This window comes from Enhydra lutris, unplaced genomic scaffold (assembly GCF_002288905.1).
Source record: "Enhydra lutris kenyoni isolate GAN:26980312 unplaced genomic scaffold, ASM228890v2 scaffoldscaffold2, whole genome shotgun sequence".
NCBI classification, from domain to species: Eukaryota; Metazoa; Chordata; class Mammalia; order Carnivora; family Mustelidae; genus Enhydra; species Enhydra lutris.
The window spans coordinates 20,393,365-20,413,078 of NW_019154086.1; the positions used below are offsets into that span (position 1 = coordinate 20,393,365).

Here is a 19,714-nt window from a genome sequence, read left to right on the forward strand (position 1 = left end):
TTTGTCTAATGAACTAAATATATATCTGGATCCCCAGTTCTCCACTAAAATTACAAAGAAAGTTTTCCATCATATTTCTAATAGGAAACAATGCATGACCCACCTTTTATTTACAGATTATTCAGTGGACATTACCATACTTCTGTGTTTTTTCCCCTAAGAGATCTTATTTAATTAATAATGTGCTTTAAAATTAGGCTGAATCATTTGAATTGACTACTTTTGACCTCTTTATAAAACTTACAGTTTCTTATGGTTCAAGCTAAATAGAACAAACATCTTCTCTTTATTTTTAGTGCTTTTAGTTGTTTGTTCTGGCAGTTACCTTCTTGTGAAAGTTATACTTCATTGTTTAATTCACTTAAATTTAGTATTATAAAGAACTGAAATTTAAAAGATCCTATAGTCAGTAATTTTAACTTAAACAGTAACAGTTTGAGGACCTGAATAACTCCTAATGCAATTTTAAAATAGAGTATTTACACACTGTGTGAAACGACTATCATAATATACTAAATTGGATTGGATAATCTCTGCGTGGATTGATAGTGCCTTTTTAAACTAATGGCATTCTGTTTTAATATTGAAAAATAACATTTGAAGAGACGGTGATAAGTAAATAAATCGAGTATATCTTTCTTCCTTATTTATTTGATGTGAAGCTTTTTTGCAGGTTGTTTTGTTGTTGTATTTTGACGTGGCATTTACATTTGGAATGAATATTTCTTTATGACTAGTTTTAAAATCAAGAGCAATTTGGTTTGTATTGTAGATCCCATGTAGCTGAGTGAAATACTGTAGTATGGGGCTTAGTTATCTTTTGTGATAAGGAAGACTGAAAAGACTCTTGTGTTTCTTTTCAGGTTTCTCACTGAAATTTGTATTCAAGAGTGGTTGTCTATTAAAAATAACTTCATTTTAGAAATCCTGCCGTAGTAGTTTCTGAGCTGGGAAAAGTTTGAGTAAATAATAGCTTATTTGGGGTAAAATTTGGTATGAGGATTTCATATTACCAAAATACATTTTCTTTTTGGAGCACTGATTTATTTTTCTACTCATCAGAATCATGAGCTGTTTCAAAATGTTTATGCTTTTTTTTTTTTTTTTGAGTTCTGTATTAGAAACTTTTCTTTGTCATGTAAAACCTTTTGCTTAGAGGACAGTCCTAAACTGCATTGTCTTTCTGTCACAAATTTCAGTCTCTCTTGCCTGCTATACATTGTGTGTGGGACACGTTCTTTTGTCTTAGGGTATTTTTTTGGTTTTTCTGTCTGTACAGCTGATTTTCACACCCGCTACCACTGTGGCTGCTGTACAGTCTGACATTCCTGTTGTCTCGTCGTCATCGTCATCTTCCTGTCAGTCTGCAGCTACTCAGGTGAGCTTGTCTGCTTCATAATGTGGTACTTGAGGTCTGGATCTTTAGGTTAAAGATAAACATACATTGTGTTTAAGTTGCTGATGATTTCAGTGCTCTTTATCCTACATTTTGGATTGGAATTTAATGAAATACTGTGAGAACTTCAAGAAGTTTTGGTTACATAGAAATTACCATTAAGCACAGATATTTAGGTTATTTGACATTAGTGAAAGTTAATGAGTTTTTGCTATAACATGGTATGTTTAGTTTTATTATAAAGCAGGCTTATTGTTCTTACTATGTGAGTTGTATTCTTTTGTGTAGATTCCTTTGCAAGCAGTTGTGTAATAACTAAGTGAAGATAGATTTTAAGTTTAAAAATGAATTGGGGAAATTCTTAACTTAAAAAATGGAATAGAATATTATTTTGTTTGGTACTGTGAAAAAAACCTTAATTTTCTCCTCACACCATTTACAAAAATATTCTAGAAGTAGAATATAGACTTAAAGGTAAAGCCTAAACTATAAAACCTCTAGAAGAAAACATAAGGATTATTTTTACAGCTGTATGGTACGCAAAGCTTTCTGACGAGATTGGGTGCATTCAGGATGGTATGGCCGTAGACTAGGCAAAGCTTTCTTAGGACACAAAAAGCACTAACCATAAAAAAAAATAATAACAAATTTGAATTTATCAAAATTAAAATCTTCAAAAAACATTGTTACAAAAGTGAAGAGGCAAGCTATAGACTGAGGGAAAATATTCATAATACGTATGTCTGACAAAAGAGTTGTATCCAGAATATACAAAGTAATGCTTATAGCTCAGTAAGATCAGTAAAAAATGGGCCAAAGATTTAACATTTCACAAAGGAAGATATACAAAAGGCCAATAAGTGCATGAAAACATGTTCAACATCAATAATCCTTACAGAAATTAAAACCACAATGAATATCATTGCGCACTCACTAAAATGGCGGAAGTGGAGGAAACTTCATAATACCACATGTTGGTGAGAATTGGAGCAGCTGTAATTTCATAATATTCTTTGTGAGAGTGTAAAATGGTGTCACAACTTTGGAAAACAGTTTGTCAGTTCCTGATAAAAGTTAAACATATACTTAACATGTGACCTAGCAAATCTGCTTACAGTTTTTTATTCTGAGAGGTTTGGAAATGTATATACATATAAAGACATGTGAACGAATATTTGTAGCAGCTGTATTCCGAATAGCCCCAAACTAGAATCAACCATTGTCTTTTAACTGGTAAATGGATAAACAAACTGGAATATTACTCAAAAATAAAAAAAGGATACACTCCTGGTGCATCTCAGAAACATCATAATAGCAAAAGAAGGCAGACACCAGAGAATATCTACCATGTGATTTTTTTTTTTTTTTAAGATTTATTTATTTACTTGAGAGAGTGCATAAGCAGGAGGGGCAGAGGGAGAGTGAGAGAGAATCCCAAGCAGATTCTCCACATTGAGTGTGGAGCCTGAGCAGGGCTGGATCTTACAACCATGAGGTTATGACCCGACCCGAAACCAGTAGTCGGGCACTCAACTAACTGCCCCCCTGTGATTCTTTTCACTGAAATTCCGGAACAGGCATGGCTAATTTATAGTGAAAAAAATTGGTGGTACCTGGTTCAGAAGGTGGGAGAGATTGGGGACAGGCATGGGTGAACTTGTATGTGATGGAAATGTTCCATATTTTCATTAAGGCGTTTGTATAACTCTTTGAACTGTTTCTTCATTTTATTGTAAGTTACATCTCAGTAAAGTTGACTAAAATGAATTAAATAAATTTTATTTCTTAAAATTAATTTTATTTTTTTCAAGTAATTTCTATACCCAGTATGGGGCTCAAACTCACAACCCTGAGATCAAGAGTTGCATGCATTATGGACTGAGCCAGTCCGGCACCCTGAATAAATTTTAATTAAAACAATTGAGTAGGGGTGTCTGGGTGGCTCAGTGGGTTAAGCCTCTGCCTTCGGTTCAGGTCATGAATTCAGGGTCCTGGGATCGAGCCCCGCATTGGGCTCTCTGCTCAACAGGGAGCCTGCTTACCCCCCCTTCTCTCTGCCTGCCTCTCCACCTACTTGGGATCTCTCTCTCTCTCTCTGTCAAATAAGTAAATAAAAAATCTTAAAAAAAAAAAAAAAAAACATTTGAGTAGAAGGGATGCCTGGGTGGTGTGGTTAGTTGAGCGTCTGACTCTTGGTTTTGGCTCGGGTCATGATCTCAGTGTCATGGAATTGAGCCCCTCTTCAGGCTCTGTGCTTGGCAGGGAGTCTGCTTGAGATTCTCTCTTCTTGTCCCATTGCTACTATCCCCCACACACACTCTCTCAAATAAATCTTAAAAAAAAAAAACAAAACCCAGTTGAGTAGGATATTACTTTTGTATGATACTATTTTGGTATTATTTTCCGTAGCTAATGTTTTAGACTGCATATGGCAGAAATAGGTATAACTTAGTCATCGTTGGCTTTTTGTTTTTAATTTAATCTCAATTTTTTTGGTAAAAGTTAAAAAAATTAGTAGTAATGTTCTTTGGTACTTTTCATAGAACCTCTTTATTTCTTTATTGAATAATAAAGGCCAATTTTCAATATCAGCATATAAAGATGATGATCATTAAACTCAGGTTTCTCCTAATGTGCTTTGTGTCCATCCACAATTCCTTAACGTTTTTGTACTTTAGTTTCCATATTTACAAAATGAGACCTTTATTACCTTTAAGGTTCTTTGACCTCTAAACCTTTATGATATCTCTTTGTGGAGTGATTTGTTGAAGTAATGATATTCCTGTTTTCTCTTGGTTTTATAAAACCCAATAAAGTTAGACCATAATCAACTTTCAGAACATGTTAAATTTTATTTTTTATTTTTTCTTGACTTTGTTTCAACTAAGATTTTATTTAATTGATTTATAAAATGCATACAATAAAACAAGATAAAATAAATTGAAAACATGCATGAAAAAAGCAGAAATCAAAATAGAAAAGTGGCATAGAGTTAGGAGTGAGGGTCCTCTTCAAGTTACAGACATGAAATCCTCCATGGGTTTAATTTCAGCTCCCACTTCAATTATTTATTAGTTGTATTAGCCAAGTTATCAAACATTTTTATCATATATATTTGTGTGTGTGTGTATATATATATACATATATATATATATATATATATATACAGTCATATATACTTGTAGGGTAAGTTGAAGAATGAATAATAATAGATGTGTTTAGTGTCTAGAACATTATAGGTACTCAGTACTTTTTTTTTGCAAAAGGAGGAATTGAAAGACTTGGGTTAAAATTCTGACTTCAACAACTGCCAGCTTTGTCACTCACCAGTTGATTGATTTTGAACAAGGTCGTAGTGTAGCATACTGTTACAAGTTTGGACTCTAGAACTAGACTCTCCTGGTTTAAGTACATGCTCTGCCACTTTTTCATTATATATCATTGACCTCTCCCTCAGTTTCAACAATATAAAATAAATATTTATAAAATGATTCACAGGGTTGTAGTGAGGATTAAATATGTTAATAATTGAAAAATAAGGGGCGCTTGGGGGGGCAGTCAGTTAAGCATCTGACTGTTGGTTTCAGCACAGGTGATGATTGATCTCAGGGCTCCTGAGATGGAGCCCTGCGTTAGACTCCGTGCTCAGCAGGGAGTCTGCTTGAGATTCTCTCTCCCTCTTCTCCCACCACACTCTTGCATGCACGTTCTCTCTCACAAATAAATGAATACTTCCTTAAAAAATAATTGAAAAATAGAACAGTATCTGATACTTAGCACTCACTAGATGTTAGTTGTTATTATTACCTATGCTGAGCCTCAGGTTTTCTTTTTCTAAAGTAAGTTCTACACCCAGTGTGGGGCTTGAATGCATGACCCTTGACATCAGGAGTCTGCATGCTCTAGTGACTGAGCCAGCCAGGTGCCCTGAGCATCAGTTTCTTTTTTCTTTTCTTTTTTTGGACATTCTAAAGCTTTCATTAAAGTATAATATACATCCAGAACATATATGAAGTGTTCAACAATCTGTACCAGAATATATGCTTACATCCCAACCACCCAGACCAAGAGGGAGAAACTTACCAGGATCCAGAGAAGCCTCCCTGATGGCCTGTTTTGGTCCTGTCATTGCTGCCCCTCAAGAGTCACACTATCCTGACCTATGTTAGTTTTGCCTGTTTTTAAGCTACATTTAAATGAAATTATGTTGGATATAATTTAAGCCTCAGTTTCTTCACTGTGAGCTAGAATAGCTCAGACTTGTGAAAAGGAATTAATGAGACAATACTCAAATGTATTTAGCATAGTGCCTGGCACATAGCACAAGCCACTAATCACTATTTTTGTTATGTATTATCTAAAGATAAGTCATGACCTCACTTCTTAGCTTTCAAGTAGCTAATAGTGAAGAGAGAAAGGTAGCCATTTAAGTGATTCACAGTTTCCAAGGTAAAATAAACCAGTTGTTAGAAAAACAACTAACATGCTCTCTAGAGAGTACTCTAGAGTGTGTCTTGTGTGTTCTCATGGAGAAAACCTCTTAGAGTGTCTTTAGTATTACCTTTAATGTGAGCATAGTCAAAATAATTTTATAAAATTGGCTCTTTGGGGTCCAGTTTGATGTGATACAGGTATGTGGCTCTGTGATAATTTGACTTAATTCAAGGATAGACTTTGAGAAACTAAAGGGATGGATTGACCTTTAGGAATTTGTCTACAAATGTTTTTTCTTTGCAGTGCTTTTGAAATGGCAGTAAATGAAGATGACAGTGGTAGGGGATGCTAATACTTTGCATATTCTAGTGGTAACTGTCCTCAAATTTGGGGCTGTTAGTTTTGAAAAACTTTGCGCTCCACTTTGTTAATTTTTAAACTTAATATGAAATTTTTAAAACAAAGAATTTGTAATTGAGAGATGCCAAAGTTGACATTTTATTTTAATGCTCTTTTACAGAAGTTAGTATAACAGTTAATTTTTTCTTAGTATTAAAATTCATTTGTAGCATACTGTCCAAAAATAAGAAATTTGGAATATCTTACCCTTATTTACTATTTTAAATGCACCATCCCTTCTCCCCACCATGACCAAGAAAATAAGTAAAAAGTCTGACTTTCAGAAAGATATAGGACTAAAAGTAGCAAATCTTACTTACCAAGGCTATCAGGGAATGTTTTTAGAATTGAGGAGAAAATAGTCCTTTGGATTTAAAAGCTAGAAACTCAGCTCTGCTGTTGGCAGTGTGACATTAAGTCTTAGTTTCCTCATTTTCAAAGAAGGGATGTTACACAGTAATTCACACAGTATTTGTTAGAGCCAAATTAAATAATAGATATGAGTATTTGAGTAACGCACTATAAAAATGTAATGTGTGAAATTAGCAGAAATAAATCATGTGGAACCTAGATTTTTTAAAAGTCAGAATGTTTCCATAATTTGATCATAGGAAAAGTTCAGATGAAATGAAAGTTGGACATTAGAGAACTATTCTGTATCTAGAAAGGGTGGATTCTTCTCAAAAGGGAACGTCTGTCAAGGACATCTGAGTATGTGATCTTTCTATTAACAGCTGAATTAACTCTACTGTACTCTGGGAGTATGGTTAACATGTTTTGAATTTATTATAAATATTTAAGCCAAGATGACCATAGTTATTATGTGGCCATACTCCAAAATTTATTCATATAGATAATGTATATGATACATATAATAAGCACATACATGCATTTTCTTTCAGAATTCCAAAGAACAAAATTATTCTATAGAAATGGATTGCTGCAGGTTTAGGGTTCATTGTGTGAAATCCTCATATACTGTGAATGTGCTTTTTATTTGAAAGAAAGTTTTCTCATTTTTCAGATTATAATTTAGCCTTTGAATATCATTATGATTTGGTTCACTTCTAGATCATTTATGGCTGACGTTCAGTTTTATGCTGTTTTTTCCCTTACTTCTTGAAAGACTTTAATGTGCCTCCACTAGATACTGGTTGAGATTTTTTTGGCTAAATATGAACAGATTTTACTGCTTGCCTAAAAAAACTGTAAATAGAACTAAACACTTAGCAAAAAAAAAAAAGGCAGTTAATATATATTTTAAAATCAGATGTAGGAGAATATCTCAGACTTGTGGAGTTTCTGTTATGTCTGTAGCACTGAACTGTGGGGAGTACAAAAATGAATGTCAGAGATGAGAGCCTGCCAGCAAGTGTCTCAGCATTTCACAGACACATTAGTAATTCTAAAATAAGCTAGACATATGTCAGTGCTGTAGGCCAGTATGTCCAAATTCTGTGGGAAAGGCATTGTAGAGGAGAGGAGAAATTATTTCTAACCGGGAACTTTGGAGAGGCTTCTTTGGGAGAGAGTGGGATTTTACTGGGCTTTGAAGAAAGGATTGGGCTTCAGGAGAATGGCATTTTAGGCAAGAGAAACTTGAGCAGGGGTTCTCTGAATGGAGGAAGTATAAGGTGTATTTGGAGAAGGGTGAGCAGAACGGTTTGGCTAGAATGTGAATATTGTGGATTAAAATAGTGGGGAATGGGGCTTAGAGTGGTTTGGGCCTAGACTGTGGAGGGCTTTGAGTGGCAAGCTGAGAAACCTGGATTTTAGCAATTTTATTTTTGTATTAAATTTCAGTAATACCACAATTATTAGTCCACTTACATTGCTATGAAATATTTGACAAAAATCTGAGAAGGCGCTCCATATGGTCTCAGAAAATTCTTTCAGTAGTTTAGAATAGACTGATTCAAGCCTCAACTGCTCTGAAGTGAACATTTGTTCAGCACCTGCTGTTGGCTGCCCACTGCATTTGGCACTTAGGAAGAGAAATTTTAGCCTGTATCAGTTAAATGATACAGTTGTAGAGACAGAACACACATGAAACAGGAATGTGCATAAAGCAGCAGTATCTCATTTGCTTTGTCACTTTAGAATCTTTTGCTTCAGTTTCCTTCTCAGGGTCCGTGCTAGCATAAATGTGTTTAATGCATTCATTTCCAGATCGGTAAAAGGTTGGGCAGCTATTGGAGAGGCATTTTCTGTCTTGCTATTGGAAATGGTATAAACCTCAGGTGAAAGTCATTGGGGGATGATCTTGCTACCATCCAGATTGGTGGTATGTTTAGAATAGCCCTGGGTGTAGACAGGAGTCATGGTGTCTTAGTAGATAGGAGTCTACTCCTGTAGACAGGAGTCATGGTGTAACCCATTTTGAGGCCCCATTCGAAAGGTCTTTTCAGTTCATGAGAGCTAGTTCTCAAAGCCGTGTGAGTATTCCGTAACAACAGGACTTTAAAAAGGAGTTGGGATATGCTTTTAATTATCACGGTGGGCAGGTGATTTGATGAATGAGTTTCCTAATTTACAAGATGAGTGTTCCCTTATAACCTCTGTAGAAGGGGTAGTTTTTGTTGTTTTTTTCTTTTTCTTTCTGATCTGTGTGAGGATGACAGTATTGTATATGCACACTCCTAACTTCTCACAAGAGTATGAAGCACTTGTAACCTTCAAGGTTTCACACTCTTGGCCTGGAGGAGTCAGAGTGAAGTTGAAGGGATTGCTCCTTCTCTTACACACCCTGGGCTCTTCTGCCACCGAGGCTTTGATCAAGTTTTCCTTTTTATCTGGAGTACCCTTCTCTCTCCTTCCCTTCGCCTGTCTCTGAGCTGGTAACTTCAAAATGCAGTATGTTGCAGTGTGATTTCCTCATATATATAGTTCATTTGATATATATATATATATATATATTTGATATATATAATCAAATATATATATATATATATCAAATATATATATATATATATACTGTTTTCATTTTGTTCTTAATGATTCCCTTAATGTCTTTTAAAAAATTTTTACTTAATATTTAAGGTATGATTACTTAGAATAATAACTCCCCTTTCTTTTAGGGTTAATCAGTCATTTCAAGTGCTTGGAACTTGATATGTAAAAAACATAATATAAATGTATTGTCATTGTTGTTATAATGGTAATGATTATCATATCTCAATTAATTCCATCTGTTTCATCCTTATTTTTTGTTGTGTGGTTCTTAGGTTCAGAATTTAACATTACGCAGCCAGAAGTTGGGTGTATTATCTAGCTCACAGAATGGTCCGCCAAAAAGCACTAGTCAAACTCAGTCATTGACAATTTGTCATAACAAAACAACAGTCACCAGTTCCAAAATCAGCCAACGAGATCCTTCTCCAGAAAGTAATAAGAAGGGAGAAAGTCCAAGTCTGGAATCACGAAGCACAGCTGTCACCCGGACATCAAGTATTCACCAGTTAATAGCACCAGGTGGGATAAACTTGTTGGAAATAGTTGGATTTTTCACTTTATCAGCAGGCAGAGCAAAACAAAAGATGTCTATTACGTGAACAAAAATACTTTTAAAAACATTTTTAAATGTGAATTTCATGAGTTTAAAAAAAAAAAACAGTATTGTAGTTGAAAAAAGAGAAATCAAAAGAGCCCAATAGCTAAAACAAATAATAATAATAAAAGAAATTTTTTTGGTTGACATTTGATTAACATCTTCATTATGTGCTAGTCTTTCATTGTATTGGTAAAACCAATAGCTTTTATTTTTTATTTATTTACTTAATTAAAAAAATTCTAACTCCTGTAGAGTTAACGTACAGTGTTATATTAGTTCCAGGTGTACAATATAGTGATGCAGCAATTCTGTATATTACTCCATGCTCATCAAGAAAAGCGTACACTTAATCCCCATCACCTATTTTACCTGTTCCCATCTCCCTCCAGTCCCCTCTGGTACCATCTGCTTGTTCTCTATAGTTAAGAGTCTATTTTTTGGTTTGTCTCTTTTTTTTTTTCTTTGTTAAATTCCACATATGAGTGAAGTCATACAGTGTTTCTTTCTCTGACTTATTTCACTTAGCATTATATTCTCTAGCTCTGTCTATATTGTTGCAAATGGCAAGATTTTATTCTTTTGTATGGCTGAATAATTTGTGTGTGTGTGTGTGTGTGTGTGTGCGTGCGTGTGTGTGTGTGTATCACATCTTCTTTATCCATTCATCTGTTGATGGACACTTGGGCTGCTTCCATAATTTGGCTGTTGTAAATAATGGTGCAGTAAATAGTGATGTAGATATCCTTTCAAATTAGTGTTTTCATATTCTTTGGGTAAATACCCAGTACTGTGATTACTGGATTGTAGGATAGTTCTATTTTTAATTTTTTGAGGAACCTCTGTACTGTTTCCTACAGTGGCTGCACCAGTTTGCCTTCCACCAACAGTGCCAGAGGGTTCCTTTTTCTCCACATCCTTGTCAACTCTTGTTTCTTGAAAAATCTTTTAGTTTAAGGGAAAAAAAGATTTGCCTGTAGTTTATTTAATAAGCTTTAGTGGGGCAGAACTAAAAGCTCTTAAAAAAGCACATTTTTTTTAAAGTTATCGTTAGTAAGTGGAGTTTACCACTTTACAAAAATAAGGATTTTGTATAATTATTTTTCTTATGATGTTGCTTTTTTTCCATCTCTGAGAGGAAGATGTCAGGCAATCAACTAAGTCATTTTCATTCTCATCCACCTTTGAATCCCATATGTGCTCTCTCTGCTATCCACAAGATGAGATCCTTCATGGTTCTTAGGCTGAAAATGTTGGGGCCATCCAGAGTGAGTTTCCTTACCGCCTCTTCTGTTCATCTCAGAATTACTCAGTGTTGAGCTTCCTTCACTTCTAATAAGATAAGGAGTTACTCGTTTTCTACTTTAAAGTTAACACTGTTTGCTTGTGTCACCAATTGTATCTTTTTTACCAGCTCCTAACCTTCTCTTAAAGTTATAGAATCTTTTGTCTCCCTCATGCTGGATCCCTTCCTTTGCTTCTCAACCATACTTGTATCTCTTCTGTAATATATCTGCATATGTTTTTATTCCAGTCCAGCTATTGTTTATTGAAAGTATGTGTGTGTGTTATGCACTGGGCTAGACACCACATATGTTTCATTAAAAAAAAAAAAAAAAAGTCCTCCCTTAATTCAACTTCATCAAGTAAGCACCTTCTTTCTGTCTTTTTATAACTACGTACTACTTTTTAAAGATTCATTTTATACTATTGAAGTCTGCTTTTTCTCCACCTAAGTCTGTTTTTCTTGCATGTTTCCTCTGTGCTAATATTGCTTGCATTCTCTGTAGTACCCAATCTCAGTGTCTTAGAATTGTTTGATATTCCCCTAGTTAGAAATCTCTCATCACTTCGAACTGTGTAGTGTTTTTATGTTTCTTTGTGGTCCTTTTTCTCTTATAGTTATTTGTATACTTACTAATCTTAGTTTTTGTACTGTATAGTAAGCTCTTTGAGAGTAGGATGATAATAATGAACACTTACGTGTCAGGTACTTTACAGTTATTAACTTCTTTAATCCTCTTTCATTTCACCTTTTCACCCTTTTTTCTTGACAGCACTAAGTTGTGCCTTATATGTACTTATTTACATTAGGTGGACAGTAACTATTTGGTGGATTAATAGTTGGTCTATTTTTCCACTTGAATTTTGGAAATTACAGCACAATTTTTTTCCATTCAAACTGGGTATCACTGTTTGGAATTCTTAAATCTGAATCTTTATAAATTAATAAGTCCATTCATAGTATAGTGTGATGTGAATTCTTTTTTATAAACATCTGTGTGCCTAGGTCCTGCTCTCTGTATGGCTTGATAACAGGATTTTTGTACTCTACTGTTTAGAGTATTTTCAGCCTCAATCCAGCCTCTGGCCAGTTTTGATAGGCATCATTGTGGAGCATTAGTGACTCGCACTTGACATGACTGCTTGGGACAATTTTTAGTGATTATAGTTTTGATAGATTATAATGGGGGGTAGGTTAATTTCCTTCCAAAGAGAATGCTCCCTTTAGATAAAGCTAGGACCTCTTGCAGGGTTAGTTAGTTCAAGCAAGGAGATTACTTTTAGATTTTCAGTTCTCCTGAGCTCCCAGTACCTGGTTCTAAGTTGACAATTACTCTTCTGCTTTTCTTTAATTGATAGTGTGGTAGGATCCCTATCATTGCCTTCCTCTGATGGCCAGTATTTTATGTAGGTTTGGAGGAGACCAGTAAGCTAAAACCATCAGACTCTCAGGACATTTGCAATGCCAAAATTAGATCTCTTAAGTGTGTTAACCAAACTCCAATATCCCGTGGTGGTGTTGATTAGAAGTAAAACCAAATGAAATACCCTAAGCCACAAAAACCTTTGCAGTTACCAAACTTATAAATACACTCAATCCTTACACTGCAGTTATTCAAAGCAGTTTGTATCTTCTGGCTAGGCAATAGCTGAATTTTTCCACTCTTAGTTTTTCTGCTCGTGTTGGTGAGAAGTTAGTCTGAAGTTAAGGGATTTTTTTGGTGTTTTTTTTTTTTTTGAGATTCTTGGTAATTTATCCTGTTCCTCAGTTAGAAAATGCTTATTTATATAGGTCACTTTCAAATATGAAAAAAATCTACTGGTATTCTACTGTAGCATAGACTAATAATTATTATAATGGATATGGTTATTGTTTTCTTATACTTATTTCTAAGATGCTAAAACCATTTGGTTTTCTTCATTTCTTCTTGAATTTGTAGCTCTCACTTGATAGTTAATCTATTTTTAATATATAAAATAAAGGTGAATTTTAACCATATGACTGGAAATTATCACTAACTGTATTCGAGTTCAAGTTTTTATAGCAGTTTTTAGAGCTTTTATGACATCAGTTGGAAAAAATATATACCAAACTTTTTGTAGACATTAATTTAATATGTAGTGAAAAACCTATGCTAGTCTGCTCAGGCTGCCATAAAGGATATCATAGACTAGGTGGCTTAAACAGTAGAACATTATTTTCTCAGTTCTGGAGGCTGAAAACCCAAGATCAAGTTCTGGCAGTGTTCATTTTTTGATAAGAGCTCTCTTCAAGGCTTGCAGATGGCTACCTTCTTGCTGTGTCCTCACATGGTCTTTCATCTGAGTGCTGGGAGAGAGGATAGTGAGCTTTTTGCTCTTCTTGTAAGGATCCCACCCTTCTGAACCTCATTTAACCTTAATTACTTCCGTAGAGGCCCTATTACCAAATGTAGTCACAGGAGGTTTAGGGTTTCAACATACACATTTTTGGGCACTCAAACATTCAGTCCATAATAGGAACCCAGACTCAGCTAGGGACTCTGGGTTCTTTTACACCCAGGGCTGCCCCTCAATAGCTGGGTGATTTCAGGCAATGGATTTAACTGGCCAGTTCCTTCTCCAATAATATATTGGATTAATGTAACACCCTGTCTACCTCATAAGGTTGTTGTAACTACTTAGTAAAATAATGTGTTTAATAATTTACAATAATATATAATTATTTAATAATATATTTAACTGTAAGTAATTATATAAAGAGCTCTATATGAGAGATGATGCCAATCATTAATTCTCCAAATAAAGTCCATCCTGACAATAATAAAAGGTTTATTAAAATTGGAGAAGTTAACAAACATGGTATCATTCTCCAGAGCACTAGGGCTTTTCTTATACAGTATTGTTTCAGATAGCCTCACAATTATTCTCTAATATATTTTCTTGTCACTTGGGCTTAGGGACTAATATAAAATATATAGATTCACTTTGATTTCTGATCAAAGAAAAGCTTAATTTAGGTGAAAGTGTTAATTGAATACTATTAAATTACTAGTTCTAGAGTATAAAAAAAGATCGCTTACTGGGACGCTTGGGTGGCTTAGTTGGTTAAGCGGCTGCCTTCGGCTTGGGTCATGATCCCAGCGTCCTGGGATCGAGTCCCATATCGGGCTCCTTGCTCTGCAGGGAACCTGCTTCTCCCTCTGCCTCTACCTGCCTCTCTGCCTATTTGTGATCTCTCTCTCTCTCTCACATAAAGAAATAAATATATATGTATGCTTAAAAAAAAAAATGATCGCTTACTAACTAGAGCTGAGAAAGAACTTTTATTCCATAAATGTGATACCCATTGTACATCAAGAATATGGTATTTTAGTTATAACTTTAAAAATTGAATTAAAGTGGCTGTTTGCTGTTATGATGGCAAAACCTCTATTTCCCCTTATGTAAAAGAGGAAAAATAATACCTACCTATTCCACAGGCGTTTTGTGAGAACAAATGAGAGAAATGTGAAAGCACCTTGAGCCCTTTGAAGGAAAGGCACTCTAGGATTCTGAGATTTTAATTGAATGCCCTGTAGTGTAGAGTCCTTATCAACACATTTATAAAGTGCTGGCATAAAATTTTCAGTCTTAGTTTGAAGTGCTAGTCTAGTTATGTGAAAATTACTTTGTTAGGTGAAAGTTTAGAATGGATCTCTATTTTTTTAAAAAATAGAATTGGTGGATATTTTTTGACCCTTTTAATGCCTGTGTTTTGAGATGTTAATCAGATGTTAATTTCCTTAAAGGACCCCCCCAATTTTAAATGATAACTAAGCAAATGCAAGAATGTTAAAAAGTTGTTACAAGTTTTTATAAGGCCTTTGTCACAAATGTGGTTAGTAGATGTAAGATGTTACAGCCTTTATCTTAACATTCTGAGATTAAGAAAGTTTTGCCCTCTCTTTAGACCTATTTTAAATGCATACAGCCTTTGTATGATAGTAAGAAATCTTTTCAGTTTATCTTCTAGTGAACCCTATTTCCATTTATATTTAGAGAGGGTTTCACCAGCACCTCCCTCTGTGTAAACATACGAACTAGTGTGCAGAAGAGGCATGATAATGGACAACTATTTACTACTTGATTTTGCTAATTCTTATATATACAATCCCTGTTGTGAGTGACTCCTCTGTGGAAAAAAAAACAGATGCTGTCTTTTATAGATTACTGTAAGGTTTTTTGTTGTTTTTGTTGTTTTTTTTTTGGGTGGGGCAGCGGAGAAGTAAAACAAGATCCTTTATTTAGACAGCATGAACTTACTGCTGCCCAACTAGTGTTGTCCTGGGTTTGGAATGGCCCCGGAAATTTTATTTCTTAGTTACACTGATTATTCAGCAGTGCTGTAGAATTCACACAAGTGTTTTGCTTAGCTAAATTAACTTGTTATACAAAACATTTTCTGTTCCTGGGTCCAATAATACCAACTTTTCATCTTGGCTCAAATTTGGAAACTTACTTGGGAACCTTTATAAATAATTACATTGGCTGTTATTTGGAAGACTGTTTAGACATAGACTAGAAAGTTATGAGACATTTATTTTATGAATTTTGATACTGCATTTTTATGATTTTGAAGTTATTTTTATAGATCTTATATTTGTTCTGGGATACTCCTCTTCTCCCCAGAGAAGGAATTCAGATAAACTTTGTTTAAAGTTAATGCAGATTTTCTGGTAACTTCAATAAGAATAAATTTAATAAGAATAAATTGTGTATATTTAATAATTTAATAAGAATAAATCATGTATATTTCAGATGTATGAATCAATTGTTTTAGGCCGTTTTTTCTTTTGGGGCTTATCACAGCTATAGTCTGTTTCATGAAATCTTAGTAGTTTTCCAAGGAAAAGTTGTTTGTCATTCTATTTTCAAATCACTCTTGTCGGGAAGACTTGTAATAGATTTTTGGTGATTAAGACCTTCTGATGTGAAAACTTTCCTCTTTTAGATTTGTTTATAAATTTCTAGGCTATTTTTGGAAAAAAATACTAATTGTCATTTTTTTCTCTCACAGCTTCATATCCTCCAATTCAGCCTCATCCTCTAATAAAACATCAGCAGATTCCTCTTCATTCACCACCTCCCAAGGTTTCCCATCATCAGCTGATATTACAGCAGCAGCAACAGCAAATTCAGCCAATCACACTTCAAAATCCAACTCAAGACCCACCCCCATCCCAGCACTGTATGCCACTCCAAAACCATGGCCTTCCTCCAGCTCCTAGTAATGCCCAGTCACAGCATTGTTCGCCCATTCAGAGCCATCCCCCTCCTTTAACAATGTCTCCTAGCCAGTCACAGTCAGCACAGCAGTCTGTAGTGGTGTCTCCCCCGCCGCCTCATTCTCCAAGTCAGTCTCCTACTATAATTATCCATCCACAGGCCCTTATTCAGCCACACTCTCTTGTGTCCTCGGCTCTCCAGCCAGGGCCAAACCTGCAGCAATCCACTGCTAATCAGGTGCAGCCTACAGCACAGCTGAATCTTCCATCCCATCTTCCACTTCCAGCTTCCCCTGTTGTGCACATTGGCCCAGTTCAGCAGTCCGCTTTGGTGTCCCCAGGTCAGCAGATTGTGTCTCCAACATCACACCAGCAGTATTCAACCCTGCAGTCCTCTCCAATCCCAATTGCAACCCCTCCGCAGATGTCGGCATCTCCTCCAGCTCAGATTCCACCACTGCCCTTGCAGTCTATGCAGTCTTTACAAGTGCAGCCTGAAATTCTATCCCAGGGCCAGGTTTTGGTGCAGAATGCTTTGGTGTCCGAAGAGGAGCTTCCAGCTGCAGAAGCTTTGGTCCAGTTGCCATTTCAGACTCTTCCTCCTCCACAGACTGTTGCGGTAAACCTACAAGTACAACCACCAGCACCTGTTGATCCACCAGTGGTAAGCCCTTGGAAGCTCTTTGACTTTCTTGCTGAACTGAGAGTAAAAACTATTTTCTCCCACGTTATGTTATATTGCTAGATCTAAATGCCTTTGAATTTTAAAAGCTTGAAATTTCCATCTGTCAGTGTCTGACAAACATGCTCTATGGGCAAAAAAAAAAAAAAAAAATGCCATTTGTTATAGTATGGTTGCATGCTTGATAATTTGTGATGGTTATTAAAGTCCCTCGTTAATTTTATTACTATTTAAACAAATCCATCTGCTATCTTTACAGAGTTGATTTTTTTTCCCCAAGGGAATGCATTTGAACCAGTGTCATCTGCACAAAGTTTTTTCTCTTAAGGTGATTATCCTTCATAGATCCCTTCTGTTGGCTTGTATGTTCTTAAACGTATGGTTTATCTACCTAACCTTTTTGGTTGTGTGCATTTTGAAGTCCTGGGCCTTTATGGGCTTTGGTTTCAAGGTGGAGGTATGCTTGTATGATGTAATTTTGGGGTAAAATTATATTGTGTAATTAAATTTTGTAGAAAAGACATTTACTCCAGGAGAGAATGCAGCTTTGTGAAAAACATTAACTGTAGCCCATCTTTTAGAATTACTAAACTTCTGATTTTTAAATTTCTATGAAGAGAAGAGATATACTTTAAATGTTTCTCATTTAAAAAGCTAAAAAATGCTCAGTGGATAAATTGAATACTGAGGAGGAAAAAAATCAATTGGGAGGAATAAAAGTTCTGAATAATTGAGATCATGGTGAAATTTATCAGAATAAATCTCTAGCAATGGTACATGTAGCCTGGAAAAGAAAATTAGCTTGAGGAGTGTTTTTTTTAAACATTGTCTATGGGGCGCCTGGGTGGCTCAGTGGGTTAGAGCCTCTGCCTTCGGCTCAGGTCATGATCCCAGAGTCCTGGGATCAAGCCCCACATCGCAGCCCCGCATCGCAGCCCCGCATCGCAGCCCCGCATCGCAGCCCCGCATCGCAGCCCCGCATTGCATCGGGCTCTCTGCTCCGCAGGGAGCCTGCTTCCTCCCCCCTCTCTCTGCCTGCCTCTCTGCCTACTTGTGATCTCTGTTAAATAAATAAATAAAATCTTAAAAAAAAATAAACATTGTCTAAAAGACTTTTCAAATTTGTAAAATAATTTATAATAAAAATTGAAATAAGGTCTCTAAATGTTTAGGCAGAATGCTCAAATTAATAATGAATTTATAATTGAGGAAAATAGTCTTCCCAAAGAAGGTTTCATATCAGATTTCACTGAAAAGATTTTATCACTTAAAATTAATAATCATTAATTCAGAAAGGAAAGGAGTTTCAAAGTCTCTTCCTTAATGGGAAACATTTTAGTTTTCAGGATGCAAATTTATAGATTCTTTATTCTTATCATCCCCATTGATGTTAATAGGCATAAAGAAATTGACTTCCACTTCTAATTTACCTTTATTAAAAACAGCTCAATAGGAACAATAGGCATCTAGAAATAAGTTTGTCATTCATTTCTCATGTATCTTTTTTTAGATTTTTGACGAATTTACAATGAATATTTTAATATAAAACATAGGCTTCCAAGTATACAGTAATTTCTAAGAAATTTTAAATTTATATTCTTTCTAGCTCAGTGATTTGGGTTTTAATAAGTAAAAAGTAAAATTTCTTAGTATGCCTTCTAATTTTCTAATTGTTTTTATTAGGGGAAACTTTGGAGGAACATATTTGGGATAGGAATACCAACATAATAAGACATTAAAGCTAAAAAATTTGAGGTCTTGGTAGTTCTTGCTGTCTTCTTTTAAAAACAATTTTTAAAAAAAAAATCTAGATTTTTCTTATTTTTGGAAGTTTTTGTTTTCCCTCACGAAAGAGTAACTTATGCTTTTGTCACTGGTGTGCTCATACTTTCTATGGATGTTCCTATGTTATTTTTCTTACCTTTTATGTTTCTTTTAGTACCATACCCTATTTATTAAGTTACTCTGTTTTTCTTTCATTGCCTTTGATCTCATTTTTTTAAATCAAATCATGTTTCTTCATGAATTATGCATCTCTTCACAGTTACCTGGTTGTTTCAAATATTTAAAGATAATATCTATTTACTTTTTAAGAGATGTGAAATTTTAAAAGATTAAGTGTGAATTGTCAAAGTAAAAGTGTATTTTTTAAAAAATATATTTATAAAAGATACATTTATAAAACTAAGATTTTTCATTGACATTTGGGTATGATAAGATATGTGAGAGTAGATAATTTGAACTAGTAAATGTTCTACAGTTTATTTAGGAAAGGAAGACAGATGGGACTAATGTATTTTATTGAGGTAAGTTTGGCACTCACTGCTGGTTTTAGAATAGTTGTAGTTATGAGCTAAACAGAAATTGTGTTGTGCAGTCTTCTAATGATCTTGTGAGTAAAACCTCCATTTCTTTGCTTTATTCAATATTTTAGTTGTTGCACTTGGATTTTTTTATGCTCATGGTGCCAGATGTCTGTGGCAGATGTTGTTGCCTACTTCTTTTATTAACCTATTTTGCCTTTACATAGCAGATTTGGAAGAAAGTATATATAGTTAGGCTTACCTATAAAGAATGACAAATATTTTATAATATTCTTTGATGGATTATTTCAGTATGTGCTGTTTATGTTATGACTCTTATCCTTTAAAACTCTTAAATTATTTTTTAAAACAGAGTTTTTAAACTCAAAAATCAAACTTAGATTCCTTAAAAGTTACTGTAGT

At 34.8% G+C, this 19,714-nt stretch overlaps 1 protein-coding gene across 2 annotated transcripts in view; it reads left to right on the top strand.

Annotated features, from left to right (window-relative positions):
• The window catches only part of LOC111148550 (polyhomeotic homolog 3), a 73,791-nt gene that overhangs the window by 22,410 nt on the left and 31,667 nt on the right, over positions 1-19,714 (top strand). The window contains exons 6-9 of one of the 2 annotated variants that reach the window (XM_022505195.1): positions 1,280-1,378; positions 9,454-9,700; positions 16,099-16,970; positions 17,269-17,316. In XM_022505195.1, coding sequence (XP_022360903.1) covers positions 1,280-1,378; positions 9,454-9,700; positions 16,099-16,970; positions 17,269-17,316 — 1,266 coding nt within the window. The remainder of the gene's footprint in view (positions 1-1,279; positions 1,379-9,453; positions 9,701-16,098; positions 16,971-17,268; positions 17,317-19,714) is intronic. The other variant, XM_022505206.1, reaches the window with a different exon arrangement.